Here is a 17,777-nt window from a genome sequence, read left to right on the forward strand (position 1 = left end):
GGTTTTTTGGTTTAGTGGTTTTTTTTAAAATCAATGCCCTGAGATTTCTCTCATGGGAATGCCAGAGCGTCTCTAGATTTTGTCGGGGGGGGTGTCTTTTTTTTTTTTAACTGTACAGAATGTTTTGGTTCTGCTGACAAATTTGTGATAGTAAAAAGCCTTTTGGTGAGAGCAATATAGATAAAAAGCAATTGTAAAAGCTGCTGTAATAAAGATATGTTGTGAATTATGCTCCAGGAGTATACGTGAAGGTATTGTGCCAAAGAAGCCAAGGATGCGCATGCTTACAGAAGTTAGGTCTGTAGCGTAAACTCCAGATAGTGCTGTCTCAGGAATGGGCGAAGCTGTTACAGGGAGAGACGCTTCACTACTGTTTAATGCTCCTAAACCACCCTGTGTGAATAGTGACTGCAAAAGCTACGGGACTGTACATTTCAAGCTTTAGCTTGATAAAACTACAGAAGTAGTATATCTTTGTAGACTTGGAGTGTCACTGTATGTCAGTTCTAACCCAGTAATCGAACGAGGCCTTCTTTTAATGAAGGCTTAAACTCTGGCAGTACTGTCTGAATTCCAGATTTGCAAAGGAAAGCTGTTTGCTAGCTAGAAGTCTGATGCTCGTCACTGCTTGCCCTAGACTACATATGGGTAGCAGGTTTCAGGATGGGGCTGGATTTCTTTTCGTGTCTTTCGCTATCAGTTTTTATTTCTATGTGTAATCTAATTAAACTGCCTGTTTCTTTGCCTATACAATTCTTATCTTTGGCCGCAGGTGACAATGAACATCTCCAGTGTTTCTGCTGTTTAATAGTGATACTGGTGTGTTCAGTTACGTGATGTCTGATGGTTCTAGGCTAGCTGAGTTATGGGTCCTGCTGTTCTGCCTCACTGGGAGCCTGTAGTCTGATGACCTGGCTATAGCTTCCTTTGTGTTTGAGGTACTGGAGGCTTTCCATTTATTTAAAGGAATAATTAAAGCTATATTTCTTTCAAGATCGTCAGGCATTACTGTAATGACATTGTCTAGCTTCACTTAATACAGAGGTTGCTCTGTAGTAGTGGGGCTCTGCTGTTTCGGTGGATACAGCAGCGGTTGGGATAGCTTTTATCCTGAAAATAGCCCAGTGTTGCCTGGAAGTTCCAAAATGCGGAGAGTGCTAGGTGTATGTCTGCTGTTAGGGAATATCTTCAAACAGGAAGATACTCTGAATTAAAATTAGTGCATGTCTGAGATTTTAAAATTATATCTAAAATTAGAAATACTTAAAATAAGACACCTTTAACAACCAAAAATTAACTTGGAAACATCTACAGGGAAGTATTCCCAGCAGCTCAGTGGTGGCGTGAAATTCTTGTTTAGTTTCAGCTTGGAATCTCTGGTCCCACTGGGGCAAAGATCTGTGTGATTAGTATGTTCACTGCAGTTAGTAAAGCAGTATCTGTACTTGAGAGCTTAGTGATTGAGTAAGCTTATGCACACTTAACTTCTGAGATGGCCAGAGAAGCTTGCTCAGAGAACTGTTTCAGCTGACTTACAAGCGATAGCACCTTGCTTTTCCTGGTTCCCTAGCTGGAATACAAAAATAGGGGCACTTGCTGCTTGTAAAGGCTAACAGCAGTACTGTGAAAACTTGTATTTCAGGTCCTAAGACAATTGTATGAAGTTAGTATTAAGCAATCGACTCTTTCTTTGCTTGGTGAGTAATTCTGTTCCTTATGCCGGGCTGTTACGAATGTCAGCCATCTTTACTGAAGAGCTCCGAGCTCGAATTCGTGGTGATAGAGTTAAATACTGTGGTTAGACTAACTTGGCGCTGCCTGTATTTATCATTGCACCCTTTCTTATAGATCAGTGTAACATAGTTTTTTTTCTTATACTTCAAGTACTGCGAGAGAATAAAGAGGGAATGCAAATGTGATAGCTTTGCAGAAAACGAAAGGAAACTTTGTTAGCACGAAGCCCTGTGCTGCAGGAAACAAAAACTTCAGCTGTTGCATCTTCCACTCAGGTGTTGCCTTCAGCAGCAGGTTGTTCTTTGCTGGTGATACGGCTCTTAGAGGTTCATGTACATTCTTGGCATGAAATAGTTCTTTGATTTGGGCAGATTAAAATTTTGTCTTGGCAATTGAGTTTTTTAACAGCTGGACCACCCAGATTTCTGACTACCCTTGTCACTTGCTAAATATTATTTGAATAGATTTTTATTCCTAAAAGGTGAGCAATTAAACTATTACATTTTGCCTACCAGAACTACTTCTTTACATTTTGTCTCTCAGCCTTCAGGCTTTTACAGGTTGATTAACTTCATTTAAAACCAACAAACCCTCATAATTTCTAGCTCTGAGTGAACTGAATAGTTAACTATGAGACTAGTGAAAGGTGTAGGTGTGATGATCTGGATCCTTAAATATGAAAGACCAGCAGTTTTCAGATTTATTTTTTTGCCAGAAAGCTAATGGCTTTAAGTATCTTTATCTCTAAACGTCAATAATGCTTGTACCTCTGTTTTGCTTCATGTTGAGTGTCCAAAATCAGGGAAGTGTTCTGTAATGAAAGTCTTAATGTTTAAATGTTGCACATACTTGTTTATTCTCTTCCCCTGCATGGCACTGCCTTAAATGTCAGAAGTTAATAGTGTACTTAATTATAGTTGTTCTGAAATACGGGCTACTTTTAAAGGTATTCTAATAGATCTATTAAAATTTGAAGTATTTCTAAAATATTAAGCTTGAGTTTTGGAAGTTTTCCTTAATTCAGGTCAAGGCTTTCTTTGCACAATAACTGGATGTGCTGCGATTTTTGTTGTATAATTAAGTCTTGTAAGTCAAAGCATTACTGTTGGTCAGCCTTCCTGGGAATAGATAGCTTCAGCAAATGAGATATCTTAATTCTTTTGGGGTGAATATGCTGCAACTGCAGAACTCTAATCTTCCCTTTTTGTTGCTGCCAGAAACTCCAGATGAAAATGGCAAAACCCAGCGAGCTGACGGTCTTATTATGAAGAAGATAAAGAAAAAAAAGAAAAAGAAACACCGGGAAGATATGAGGGGGAAACGCCTGAAGATGTACAACAAAGAAGTGCAGACAGTGTGTGCTGGACTCACTCGCATTGACAAGGAGACTCTGTCTCAAGGACAGTGTGATACCTTAGAAATGAACAAGGAATCCTTCAGGTACCTGAAGGATGAGCAGCTCTGCAGACTGAATTTGGGTATGCAGGAGTATCGAATACCCCAGGGAGTACAAACACCATTTGTGACACACCAGGAGCATTCTGTTCGCAGCAGCTTCTTGAAAACTGGCACTAAATTTAGTAACTTCATTCACGAAGAACATCAGTCCAATGGTGGTGCTCTGGTCCTTCATGCTTACATGGATGAACTCTCATTTTTGTCTCCAGTGGAGATGGAGAGATTTGCAGAAGAGTTTCTTGCGTTGTCATTCAGTGAAAATGATAAAAATGCAGCTTACTATGCTTTAGCCATAGTACACGGAGCAGCTGCTTATTTACCAGACTTCCTGGATTACTTTGCTTTTAACTTTCCTAACACTCCAGTGAAAATGGAAATTTTGGGCAAGAAGGACATTGAAACAACAACAATCTCAAATTTTCACTCTCAGGTAAGAACTGTTTAAAGGCATAAAAGCTGCACAGCACCTAGGTTTGATTCATTTCATTAATCAAAAAAGAAAAAAGGTGATGCTGGAACTACTGCTACTGTGCTGCTTACTCCTGTCCTTGCCTAAAGCTCTTCTGTGCCCGGTGGTAGTTGGTGAATCACATTGCAGATGCTGCTGATGTGACAGGTAGAAAGACCTGCACTGGTCTTTTTGCAGACTTTCAGTTGATCTTGTGAACTTGGAAGACACTGGCATTGTTCAAAGTAATAGGCGAGTCTGTATTGAGTTGTGTGGACTGTGAATACTAACACGGCTTTTTCTATTCCGTAAATCTGGGGTTTTTTTGTAATGACATTACTGTTCTGGTTTCAGTGTATCATTCACAACAAATAAGGTTCTTTTAACATCTTAATTCTATCAGTAGCTGATGCTGGGTGTTCAAACTTTCCAACTCCAGAGGCGTCATTAGAATATCTTTTTAATTGCCATTGAAAAAGGCTTTCATTTTATATACCGCCTTGATTTCTGTAGTAGGCTTAAATGATCTTACATTCTCAAACTGTATCTGAGAACAGATTCAAACTGCTGATCACTTTTAAAGTCTTTGTGCAAGGCCTTAATTACTTTTACTGGTTCACCTGTTGGAAGGAAAAACCTGGAACTCTGTAGTGGAGCACACTTCAGTTCTATTGGAACAGAGCTGCCTTGGCAACAGACTTTGAAATGTCACGCTTGTGGATGGGCTACTGGATCTCTCAAGTTTGCCAAATGCTTTTAAGCAAGGTTTGCATTGGAAAAGCAGTTACTGCTTTACAGAAAGTTACTGCATGGTCACTTGTGGAGTCTTTGAACACTTTCCAGCATTTGTCATAGAATTACCAATTCACTGGTGTCTGACACACAAGTTCATGAGTTAGTTTGACAATGAGTAGCTGCTGCAGCACTTATTTAAACCAGCTTCTGTTTCTTGGCTTAAGTAATGTTTTGCACTAACAGAGCTGCATCAGAGTGCATAGTACTCCAAAACCAGTCAGTCTGAGCTTAGACTGCGGCTGTCAGCAAGGACGCTTCTGCACATTACCCACCTGCGCTCTGCGGGTGTGACAGTTGGCCACAGGCTAGGTTGTAAAGTCTTCTGTATTGGTGATTTTCCTGTGTTCTTTGACACCATTATTACATTCTCATTTACTTTGAGTACATGTGGTGACCCCCTGCAATGGCTAAACAGTGCCAGTTGGGTATTTGACATCTATGTTTTTTCTTGGTATGAATGTCTCAGTCTTGCAAACACGAATAGGTTGCACTATAAATGTGTGTGAGGAATGCATGGTAATAAATAAGAGGCTTCACTGGCTTATAGTCTGTGCTGGTATTTCAATTAATTCTATTTTAAGTACTGTCTAAACTTGATTAAGACTGAGTCATGACATGAGGTTCAGTTGGTCTAAAACGCCTCTCTAAACCCAGCTTCAGCATGACCTGGTTAATCCTCGCTGGCCGGGGTGTGTTGGTGTGGCTCACACACTGAGCAAACACAGCAGTACAGTTGTCACAGCCCTTAAGACGGCTGAAATGGGACTCTTCAGCGAATATCAGTGATGGTAAGGTAGCTAGTTTAAGGATGTGTTCAAATTGATGGTGGATTCAACTATGGTAGCTGCATGCTGCTAAAATTCAAGTTTTGTGAGCTAGCTTATCTTTAAATAGAGGAGGCTAAAATGCCCTGCTTAGGAGAGCCCAGGGAGGGCGAGTCTGGCTGCTTTCCTGCTGTTCCTTGGCAGCACCGAGGAGCGAACAGATTGGCGAGGCTTGTACAGGAAGGTCCCAAAGTGAAGAAATTGAACGCTGCACAAGCACTTCATGGTGAAGCCTGTTGCAGTGTTGTATGCTGTCATACTGATACTGGTTTTAATTGAAGGTGCTTAGTTAAGTCACCTCCATTCTCAGTTGAACCTTCTCTATGCGTGAACTTGTTTGCTACACTGAACCATACTGTGGCAAGGGGATTTCGAGCTTTAGGTGGTCTTGAGTCCTAGAGACTCGGTGTCAAGAAATCAAAATTTGATCTGTAAACTGCAAGCTAATGGAAAGTTTATGTGACCTTTGGCTTGTACAACATTCAGCTGTTCTGCATACCTCTTCAGACAAACTGAATTTAAAAGTAAGGGTCTCCAGTTCAAAATAAGGACTTCAATCTGGAAGATTTCATAAAAATGTAGTGATAATTAACTCTCTTGCAAGGTGAACTCCTTTGTTCTCAGGGCAGTGAGGACCATGTAAACTGGATGTTTATAACAAAGCACTCCAATGTGTATTTGTTGTATAACTGTTTGGTTTCTGTATATTAAAATAATTAAGCTTCAGTGTTCTCTGGATTTTTTGCTTGCATTGGCTCTGGCTCATTCTAACACTTCAGTGCTAAAGCTAAGCTTTGGTTTGGAGCTGTTCACTTGCAGTAGGAGCTTGCAAGACTCAAATTGCTGAACAGTAATTTGTAAGCTTTCTTCACGTAAGGGCATGCTTCAGTTTGAAAGTCCTCAGCAGTGCAGCTAGAATGAACTACTTACTTTCCCTGTCGGCTGTTTCGGTACAACTGCTTCTAGGGCTACTCAGTGAATTGGAATATATCTAGGCTTGAAAAACCACTTCTTTTTTCCCCAGGAAGAAACCTATCTGCTGCCTGATGGGTTCTCTATATGGTCCAAAGAACAGTTAAACTGTCACGAAGGAGAGGAGGTTCTGGGAACAGGCCAGGAAAGAGCTGGGGGAATTAGGTCTTGCATGAGCTGCTGTTCCTTCTGGGAAGGAGGTGGGAGAAGCAGCCAGCGGGTGACGACAGGGTAAGCTTTCCCGCTCCTGCAGCATGCTGTCAGGGAAGGTTACTCCTGACAGCTTTGGTTAATGAGCCGTGTTACAGTTCAGTTGTCTGCCCCATCTTAACTCTTCTTAGTCCTGGAAAAAAGGTCTCATTCTGGAAGGGCAATTCCTTTTTTTTAGCAGAAGCTATCAAAGTATGAAATGGTGAAATTGTGCATCTGTACTGCAAACTTAATTTGGTTTATTACTTAAGCCATGTAACTAATGCCCAATGGTCTTACTGAAAGACCGGACTGATTTTAGTCAAGCACATAACCCTTGCTGTAATGGCACGTCGCACTGTCCTCCTCTCCTCCTTCTGTTGTAAATAGTGAGCCTTCTTGTGTTCGTGCGTTCTTCCTTGTAGCAAAGTGTGTGTGTGGCTGGTTTTACAGCTGACTCGACATACTAAAGCATTGTCACTGTCAACTGATTCATGCTTTTCTTGAACTAGACAGGAACTTCTGAAACTTAACCTCATTTGTCTCAACCTTATGCCTCCTCTCCATGTCCTCTTCTTGCCCCACAGAGGTGTGCTGCTTGCTTAACCCTTCGTGAGGCAGGGGTCGGGATGATCTTGGTAATGTGCAAATACCGGATCTGTAACTTCTACAGGAAACACTGATGCTGTCTACTTCTGTTCTTGCTCAAGTGTGTGAAACGCTGATAGGCACGTCGTTCAGCTGCTATAAAATGTCTCCATGAACACTGAAGAGCTAATTTTAAATATGCCTGTAACTTCACTTTTAGTGTGATGCTGTATAGGGTAGGGGACACATAGGGCAGTGATAGCTGTTTGGCATTTTGAAAGGGCACGGGGCGCCTGAGTGTCTTGCTAGCCCGGTGGTCCTTTTACAACAGTAAAGATGGTGCCTGCTCTGATCCGTAGGCAGTGGCAGTTAGTGCTGGTATGATCCACTGATCTTTCTAAAGCAGCATAGTGAACAAGTCACAGCGATGAAGGTGCTGTGGTAAAAAGCTATTCACTTCTGACAGCCGTGTAAACTGGAATGACCCTGGCAAATTCCTAAACAAGAATTGAACTTTAAACAAAAATAAGAAACTTTGAGAAAGGTCCTAGTAGATACAACAAAGTGACTTCATGCACTTCATAGTCTCATCTTCCCTGGAAAGAGAGGTGCGTGAAGATGGCTGTGAAATGAATAGAGCTGTTCAGAGTGCATCTAGAGCACTTGGCAACTGAAAGGTCAAAGTCGTTTGCCAGAAGGTGCAGCAAGCAGGTTGCTTGGCCTTCCTTCACAGTTGGGTGCTTTGGTGTCCCATGAGCAAGATTCCTGCTCTTTTAGATGGTCATGAACATGCTTGCTGTTACACATGAGGCCTCAGTGTACTCTGTGTTCTTGAGACCACTAACCTAACCAGTGGTATTAGTATTTGTGCTGCTCTGGAGGAATTAAGGTGAGAGAGAAACTATAGGTAAAGGAATTTTTTACAGCATATTATTAAATTAGCAGACTACTTCCCTTGTGATTGAGGTGCTTGAGATGAATACTACAGCCTGCTGGGGATTTGCCATGAGTCGGTACATATTTTCAGTGTAAACATGTCCTAGTTTTAATTCTCAAGTGTATATATTTAAGTGCTATTAAAAACTAGCAAAACACTGAAATCCAAGATTTCCTTAAAGTATTTCTGGTGTCTCCTTTATAGCTCTTGAATTCTTTTCTGTTTTTCATTGCATTCCGATGCATTAAAAAAAAAAGTTAAAGCTTCTAGTTTTTCATTCCCTTTGAAAACATTACAAGGAAAAGCTGCATATGGTATTATAGTTCATTTTCACTCATGGCAAACACCTGTGAAATACTAGTGAATAATCAACAGCTGGTTTCAATAGACTACTACCAGATGAGATGTGTTCTATCTCTCCTTCCTTTAATAGTACCAGGCAGTTAAACTTGACTGGCTTAAGAAATAGCATTTCAGTCCTTAGTTCTCCCGTAGGTGCACAGAACTAGACTAAGGCTACGGTTTTCCAGTACTACTGCTCTGAATTGCATTCTAGCTTGCTGGGGAAATCGCTCCACTTTACTGATGTTCAACACGAACCTTCACCAGTAATGTTCTAATAGGATTTGGAGACTTAACTTTCTCTTAGGGTAACAGCCTCTGCAGATAGTGCCTAGTTCCTAAGACCTGCGTGGTCAAACCCAGAAGGTTAGTACGTGCTGGTCCAGCTGGGCTTGAAGGAAGGTGGAAGCGCTTGAGCTGGGCTTGAAGGAAGGTGGGAGCGCTTGAGCTGCGTGGTGAAGTTGCGTGAGCCACTTGGGATGTAAACTGCTACACGTGCAGGTAGAGGTGATGCAGTGCAGCAGTTGGCTTAAGGCTGAGGAATAAATCTGTATGTGAAGTTGTCTTTGGCTACTGTGTAGCTTTTAATTAAAATGTGACTATGCAATCAATACAGAACTGCAAACTGCATATATTCAAAGCTAAAGAAAGGAGGACTCTGGAAATAGGAGTGAACTAAACTCCTATAATTAAGAAGCTAAATATCTATGGTTGCTGCTAGAGGATAAAATTACAGCAGTAACTGTAACTCTTGCTTTATTAGTCTGCTCTAATTTTCCTTTAACAGCTTCATGGAGTAGTTCAACTGCATCTGGTTTGTTGGCTAAACTGCAAAACTTAAAACTAAAAAAACCTTAAAATTAAGCCGCTTCATACATACACCTATAGATGGAGTTGTAGAAGGTATCGTGTTTTCTGAACGTGACTACAAAATTGCAAATTTACCAGTAATCCTCTGTCCCTTGTACCTGTACTGCCCCTTAGCCATGGAGACTGGCTGTACTTTTTCACCACTAGAACCACTTGATGAATGTAGAGAGGCTGTTGAAGAGTGATGGAAGGTTAGGGCTCAAACACAACTGAGCATACAAACCAGACAAACTATGGCAGAATTTCTGATCTTTAAGAGTGAATAGCTGCAGTGTGTGCACACAACCTGCTCTGTGGCCGTATGGCATGCTATAGCTGCAGTCCATAGGAGGAGACTGGAGAGCACTGGAGTCTCGCCAGTGCTTCTGCTCTGGAAATGGGCAAGAAAAGTTTCCGAATGACCTGGGAAAGTGGGACAGTCTGTGCTGCAGAGGATGGCAAAAAGCTGTAAGTGAGGTTAAGGTGTTTCTGGCCACAGCTGTGACAGCAGGTTATATTGCACACGGCAATCCTAAAATTGTGCATGATCACTGGATTTCTAGCTAGACCTCTTGTTTCCTCATTTTTTTGGTCCAATTTGGTGTATATATAGCAATGTTATCAGAGCCACTGTGTGAAGGACACCCAGATTTTTCACTACAGTCATAGGACGTGACTGAAATGAAGAACGCACATGTGTCAGTAGCATACGGTTTGAAATGTAGAAGCAACAGTCAACTGCAGAAATTAGTAGAGAGTTTAAGTTGGCTGGTGAAAGACTGAGTCACAATGAAACTTTGCGTGGTGGACTTCTCGAGTCAGCCTGGAAGTGCTGAATTTTCCTGAATTAGTGAAACGCTAACTTGCTATTATTCAACTTTTTAGAAGTATTTCCTCCTGGTAATACAGATGAGTTCTTTTGTCGTGGGATGCCCTCTGGGCATCTGTTCTAAACAGTCTCTGTGCATATTCCCAAAGGCATCTCTAATGAAATAGGTGGAGATGAGTTGTGTGGATGAATCTTGAGATTCATCTCGGCTGTGGTCTCGTGTATTATTATCAATCAGTTTTAATCTCTTGTAACAGAACTAAAGCTGTGGTGGTATTATCTTTTCCTTTCTGGCCACTCAGGTCAATCGAACGTACTGCTGTGGAACCTACAGAGCAGGACCAATGCGGCAGATCAGTCTTGTTGGAGCAGTGGATGAAGAAGTTGGGGACTACTTCCCAGAATTTCTAGATATGTTAGAAGAATCTCCATTTCTCAGAGTAAGGAGTAACTTGTGGTGTTTTGTTTGGAGCGCTATAGGTATTTAAACAGTTACCAAGTTTCATATATAGCCAAATACTTAGAAACCATGAAGTATTTTTTCTACTGATGTGGTTATTGTTTGGGCTACTGAGGTACATTATTTCCTGTGTCGGAATGAAAGGTACTGAATTAGGTAGCTATGGCTGTGTGAGTGATTAAAAACTGAAATATAGTTTATCATATATATGTGCACTATATAACCAACTGCTGCCCTAAAAACTAAGTTTGATAAAGGTAGCTTGGTATGTATTTTACCCCTCAAACTTATTTTCGTTTCTATGCAATTCTTTTGATACCAAATTTGACTGAGTTTGACCAAAGGCATCATTTGATTTTTCTATCTCACCCAGTGTTTTTTTACGTGTGTTTTGTGGGTTGTTTTGTTTCTGTTTTCTTTTAGATGACTTTGCCCTGGGGTACTCTTTCTAGCCTGAGACTGCAGTGCAGGTCACAAAGTGATGATGGTCCCATAATGTGGGTGAGGCCAGGAGAGCAGATGATCCCAACAGCTGATATGCCAAAATCACCATTCAAACGACGCCGGTAATGCTTTGTTTTCCTTTCCATGTTAAAGGTAAAACATTGCAGTTATGTCTGCATAAAAGGCTTGAGAACAAAACATAAATACTTTATGTAACTGGTTCTTCAGAAGGCTAATTTGCAGATTTAAGTTTCATTTGTGTTTCAAAGTGGCTCAGCGGATGCGACAAGTATGTTGTTTGTGATGGCTATTTCATTTTACCACTTCTCACAGTAGTATGTCACAGGTCAGTGCTTTCTTAAGATTGAAACCTCTTTTTATTATCCTTCAGGAGTCTTTTTTTATTCATCTTATTTCTGTGGAAAGAACTAATTTGGTAGTGAGGGCAGGTGAAATGCTCTAAAACATCAGAGATCCTTACGCTGTTCCTGCTGCGTTTTAATGTTAGTGCTAAAGCGCGTGTAATACTGTCTGCCTTCTCAGGAAATACCGTGATACACATTTGCACTTGCTGTCTTTCTTGCAAAGAGATTTTAGGAGATACAGCATTGGAAGCATATTTTAATTGTAATTTCAAGCAGAATTTTTGGACATACTCCCAAATAACTAAACTTCAGTATCTACTAAAATAGCTCTATTTTACATTCTGTTACATTCTATTTTACTCTTTCAGCACAAGTGAACAGAAAATTTCTGTGGTGATTGGATTTTTTTTCTAAAGCTTGATCTCATAACCTGAGTTGTCCTTTGCTGTATTTGTTTCAGTCTTTTGTTGAATAAACACCTAGAAGAAATCAGAGGGAAGTGCTTCGGTCTTTGATTTTGAAGCTGCACACAAACACTTTAAGATTGTTTTAATACTGGTATTTATTTCTGAGTAATCTGAAACATTTTTCAGTATGTCTCTTTGTCTTGTTGTAGGTCAATGAACGAAATAAAGAATCTCCAGTACCTACCTCGGACCAGTGAGCCCCGTGAGGTTCTGTTTGAGGACAGGACAAGAGCTCACGCTGATCATGTGGGTCAAGGGTTTGACTGGCAGAGTACCGCTGCTGTGGGTGTTCTGAAGGCTGTGCAGTTTGGGGAATGGTAAGTGCTGCTGGAACGCAGCTATTCTAGTTGGAGGATGTAATCCTAAACGTTTGCTCTCTGAAGAAAATTCCTTGGAAAACAAGCCTAAGCAATGAAATGGTTTAAACCCTGTAATGAGATGAATGCTGTCTAGAGCTTGAAAAACACAAGCTGTATACCTACTGTTTTTCCTTCTTCTCGAGGCAGTAGAGAAGTTGTAACAGCATTTTGCAGAAAATTTTAGTGACATACAAAGTAAGCCTTAAGATACCGTGCCTGGACAAATCCTCTGCAGTTGTTCTTTTCCTGAATAGGTATATTAATGTGAACTTCCATAATGGTAATCTAAGAAGTCAATGTAATTAATTTCACAGCTACAGTGCTTTCTCATTTCATGTACCCAGGACATTGCTGTTGAACTTGCACAGAAACTAGACTTGCATCATTGTTTCTAGCAATTGTGGTAGAAATTGGGTAGCATCGTTAGCAATATCATTAGATGTTCATATGAATAAAAGGTGCTAGAACTTCCTCTATTCTGATTCACAGCCATTGAATAAAACCCAGCTCCTCATTGCTTTGGCTTCAGAGTTACTTTGGTATTTCATGTTCTCCCCTTAATACAGAATTATTCTGCGTAATGGTAGAATGCAAGAATTGTGGTTCCTAGAACATGCAGAGAATTTTGACAGTGGCAATTTGAACCTGTTCTCTGACATTTCAGTGTAGTAGTTGTCCACAAAAATCACTTCTGCTGTGCATGCATCAAGAGAAAAGTAAAATAAAAAGACAAATATGTGAATTATACCTCCTTTTCAAAATAATACGTGTATCAAAGCAATGAGACTTCATGCACAGTGTAAAACTGAAGTAGGTTGTTGGTTCAATTAAACTTTCTGCTGGAAAGAGCTATAATTCTCTGTAGCTCAAATTCTTCAAAGATTCCTGGAATTCTCATCTCTTTCTAGGAGTGACCAGCCTCGTATAACCAAAGATGTCGTTTGTTTTCATGCTGAAGATTTCACTGATGTTGTGCAGAGACTTCAGCTGGACCTGCATGAACCTCCAGTGTCACAGGTATTAAATCTTCCCATAGTGACAGCTCACTCGTAGCCTTTTGGAAGTAGCTTCTGACAGTTTCCAGGTTCACTGTATAGCCAGCCCTTTCGTATCCTCAGTTCACAGCCCTCTTGGGCAATTTCCCTTCAAGTTTCAGAATAGAATAGTTCAGTTGGTGACCACTGTAGGTCCCTTCCTAGTCCAACTGCTTTTCCTTTCCACCAAGCTGGGATTTATGCTGATAGTCATGATATGTGCCAGAGAAGCAATTAGAAGTTGATTAAGTCCTATATGCCTGTTTCTGCTTTTTCTAATATGCTGATGTTGTCTTAGGATGTGAAGGCATCTAAACTCAGTCCTGTCAGCCAAAATAATGCAGCGTCACCTCGAGCCTACTGTTTTCAGCTATGATTGTAGAATTTCTTACCTGTTCATTGTTGTCTCCCAAGATGTGCACGTTAGATAAATTATATTTTTAAAGTCCAGTTCTCATTTAAATTTGAAGTTTTACCTGTTAAACATTCTGATTTGGACACAAAGTACATTGAAGATAGGTGGATACTGAATTGTTTACTCTGAACAGGGCATACCACTAACTTTGCCATCTTTCCTTCTCTCAGTGTGTTCAATGGGTGGATGAAGCCAAACTAAACCAAATGAGACGGGAAGGCATTCGCTATGCTAGAATTCAGTTGTGTGACAATGACATCTACTTCATCCCTAGAAATGTCATTCATCAGTTCAAAACAGTGTCAGCAGTCTGCAGTTTAGCCTGGCACATAAGACTTAAACAATATCACCCCGTGGGGGAGACTTCTCAAAATGCAGAAAGCAACTCAAGCTCGAACAGTAGTGTTCCTGGAAAGACAGAGTCAGAAGGTGAACCCCAGTGTGTGAGCGTAAAAATAGAGTCTGAAGAACCAGGTATAGAAATGCAGCTTACAACAGGGGTGCTCTCCTCCTCTGTTTCTTCAATATCGGGACTTGTGCAACCAGATCAGGTCGCCCAGCCCCTTCCAGGTTTTAAAATAGAGTCTGATCAGCAACACAATCCACAGGATCATGCAGGCTCTTCTGTGTGATATGTATATAATCAAACATTTTTTTAACAACTTTTTAAAATTTTGATGTGAAGTTATAGTTTTATAACTGGCTTATGTTTTATTGGAGAAATCTTGCCTATAATTCTATAAAGAAAGGTGACATTCCAAAATGTCAAGCATATCTTTTTTACACAGATTATGCAAAATTCAAGTTGTATTTTAACCCCTTAGTACAACCTGTAACAGTGGTCTACCACTTCTTTCTGTTTAAATAAAGAGATATTGAATATCTCCTCAAAGTCAGAATGGAATTCCTCCAGGAACACAAAACGATTGAACTATATTGGTCAGTGTTATTTCCCTCCTTTACTTTATCTCTAATCTTCACCAGAAAGCGATGCTTTTGTAGAAGACTTGCAAAGTGACTTTCCAATTTCATTTTAATTGCTTAAAAAAAGAAAGCACAGCACTTTTGATGATTTGTGAAATTTTTGGTATGTCTGTTCTTGACATGTTGGTTTATATACAAGTTGGGTTTATATACAAGCTATAGAAATTGATCTCTATTCCTTACAGTTCCTACAAAGGTGATCTGTAAAATTAACTGAAGAAAGTGTCTGATCCTGTTGAAATGCAATGACTTACTGACCTAACACTTTTCATAGCACTGCTTACGTTGTTTGGTGTGAGGGTTTTGCTTCTAAAATACATCTTCCCTGAACATGATTAATACTTGTGTCAAAACTAGAGAACCTATCGGTAGTCTCGTGGAGGAAACTGCTATCTTTGAGCACTTTAAGGCTTTAAAATACTAACCAACTTGGCAGCTTGTTTTGATCAGGTCGTAACGTGTCCAATGGAACCACACTTTCCCTTGTACTGATGCACTTAATATAATAGCGTTGAGTCAATAACTGACTTACACAGTAAGGCTGTCCTTACTCTAGGAGGTTCTGTATTACTATTTCACAATAAAAAGTATTATGGCATTGGACTGCTGTTTCCATGTGTAGCTTCTGGGTGCCCAGGTACTGTGGAAAAATCAGTGGCACATGCTAAATACGTAGAGTGTCAGCTATCAACAGTTTTTAAACGATCTTTCAATATTTCTGGATGTTAACGTGTAATCTGTATTTGACTTTCACTCACCCCGTTTACTGCTGCCCTTTCCAGTCATCAAAAGGAAAAGTCCTGTCCCTTTCTCCCTCTCCCTTCCCCTCCCCGCACTTAGAGTACAAGTTGGGTTTTGGTGCAACTTAAGCTGTCTCCAGATAACTTTATTTGTTCTAATCCTCACTGGGGTAGGAAAGATTTGAAACACTATGTTAGACTAGACAAAAGCAAAGATGCTGTGTTAGTTCTGGATGCATCTTTTTAATATCAATTATTACTCTTCTCTTTATAAGGGTCTCTAAAATATGTTACTCTATTATAAATCTTACTTTGTGCAATATTGTTTGTGTAGGCTTTTATATACATATTAGCACCTCAGTGTAGAGGTCACTATTTTAAACTGATAGAAAAATAATCATCAGAAGATACTGCAGTGATTAGTTAGAACCTGTATTACTCCTTATGTGTATGTATGTATTGTCTTCGGTACAAAAATGAGGACTAGGAAATATTTCAATTTAAAACTAATTTACAGATTGAAGTGGTAGTGACTTGTTTAGTAATCTGTGTAAATAAGGTGTTAGAATGGAAAGCTTTTATGATGAAAAGTAATGTGATTCATGCAGGGGTGTAATTTAATCTTAGCAGAAATTCTAGATGACCCAGACTGGTTCGTAAGTGAGCCATCTGTTCTCTGGTGGGTTTTTCCACTTTTTATGTTGAGAGGAATTTCATAGCTTTAAGGGTTGTACAAAGTAAAATTCCTCACAGGCAATAGTGGTTTCAGTTCATCCTTTACATTCAAAGAGCGTATTACCCAAGGGTGTTCTTTCCTTTTTACCAAGTCTGCTAGTCTTCCAAGTGCCCATTTCACTTCTCACATGTGCTATTCTTCGGTCGTGTCAGTAGAGGTACATCGATAGGGTGGCCCTTCTTCGACAGCCAGCACTGCGTACAATCACTCAGGAACTGACGAGTCTGCAGATATCACAGTGAGTCTGCAAACATAACTCTAAAGGCAGAACAAATGGATTAAGAGCCCCCATGTACCAACTTGCCTGCTCTATAGTGCGAGTTGAAATAGAATGAAGAGGGAATCAATTTGGAAGTCCTCTGTAAATTCTAATAGCATGTTTTCAAATGGATAAAGGAAGAAGACCAGAGTGGCTCATGTTGCTTTCAAAACTGTGGCTTTAGTGAAATCTGTGACTACAGCCTGAAATACCAGGAAAATGCTCTGACTTATCTCTTTGGAGGGACATGACCGATAGTATCATGCTCTCTTTATGTTCCATTCAATTACTAACTTAATACCTAACATCAGATTTAAATATGGAAATGTATATTCAAATGACTTGAATGTTGCTGATGCTGTTCTAGCATGCTTGGAAGATGGAGGAAGAGAGGAGCAAACGTTGTAAAAATCTGTTACCTAAATGTGTCATCAGCTTTGCTACACTTTAACCAAAATGACATACTGCTGTCAAACTCCATCTTGGTTCTGGATGTGAAGTATGAGAGGGATTGCTTAGGAAGCTGATAGATGTACTGTCCAGCTGTTGTTTCAACATTGCTTCAATTGCACTGGAAACAACAGAGCAGAGTTAGAACAATGCCTCGGTGCAAAGGATGCAAATTCTTCCAGAACAAGACATGTAGAATACTGATTTTTATAAGCTATAGCTGTGTAGAAATGGAGTAACAAGTTCAAGCCACTTAGTGTTTGCTGAGCAAAACAAATCTCTGAGTAGGTCCAGGTGAATATTTCAGAATACATCTCATGTTAACTGTCTTGCTGTTTGAATTTCTCTGTGAGATTTCATAAAACGGCCTGCATAATGAGATAATCTGAGTTTGGCGGGTTTGAGGGGTGGTTCTAATAGTTACCTGGATAGATACCGAACAGTTCCTAAATGTGAATGAGCTGGTCAGTTAGTGTAAATGTGCCCTGTGATACGTGTGCCGGTCGGTAACGCGAAGGCGCTCCTGCTTTGTGCTGGAGACAACTGATTGACCCAGCGCTCTGCCTGTAGAGAGCGATCAGCTGTGAGATACGGAACTCGGGCTTAGGATTCTATTTTAAGTAAAGTGCTGTTGATTAAAAATGTCACTTGGGGAAGAAGGCGAGTGGCTCGGTTGTGCTAGAAGCGGACTAGCAAAATGCGGTTTAAAGATGAAGTTCTGGTTACCTTTGGATTCCTCTCTCCTTTAGACATGCGACAAGTCATTTTGTGCAGATATGACACGTTCTCTTCCAGGAGGGTGGGACACTCGGCGAAGTGTTCTCAGGGGATTTATAACCACCACTTTTCACAGGTGTAGATCTTGCCATACAGAACAAGGGCTCCCCACTGCGCTCTGTCAGTGTTCCTGCGTGTGACGGTCCGGTTCCCCTGGACAAGGGTAATTGTCAGAGCTTTTCCCGCAGGCGTGAGCTCGAGTCCTTGGCCGGGCCTGGCCTGCCCTGCTGCTTCCAGGCCCGAATCCCCGGAGCCATAGACTGTCAGGGCGCTCTCCCGGGAGCGCTCGGCGGCGGCAGCTCTGTGCTCGCTGCGGGGGTGC

General features: G+C 40.6%; 1 protein-coding gene across 2 annotated transcripts; it reads left to right on the forward strand.

The window, feature by feature from the left end:
• The first annotated feature begins 2,331 nt into the window (after positions 1-2,331).
• RSBN1 (round spermatid basic protein 1) lies at positions 2,332-17,411 on the forward strand. 2 transcript variants are annotated; one of them, XM_035894909.1, is made up of 6 exons: positions 2,333-3,622; positions 10,268-10,405; positions 10,849-10,991; positions 11,851-12,018; positions 12,969-13,077; positions 13,680-17,411. In XM_035894909.1, exons 1-6 carry the CDS (start codon positions 2,876-2,878, stop codon positions 14,139-14,141), a joined length of 1,767 nt encoding a protein of 588 aa, XP_035750802.1. In that variant the 5' UTR covers positions 2,333-2,875; the 3' UTR covers positions 14,142-17,411. The 2 variants fall into 2 exon arrangements, with proteins under 2 accessions (XP_035750803.1, XP_035750802.1); XM_035894910.1 differs by lacking the exon at positions 10,268-10,405 and having other exon boundaries at positions 2,332-3,622.
• The last annotated feature ends 366 nt before the right edge of the window (positions 17,412-17,777 follow it).

This window comes from Egretta garzetta, unplaced genomic scaffold (genome assembly GCF_000687185.1).
Source record: "Egretta garzetta isolate BGI_Z169 unplaced genomic scaffold, ASM68718v1 scaffold245, whole genome shotgun sequence".
NCBI lineage: Eukaryota > Metazoa > Chordata > Aves > Pelecaniformes > Ardeidae > Egretta > Egretta garzetta.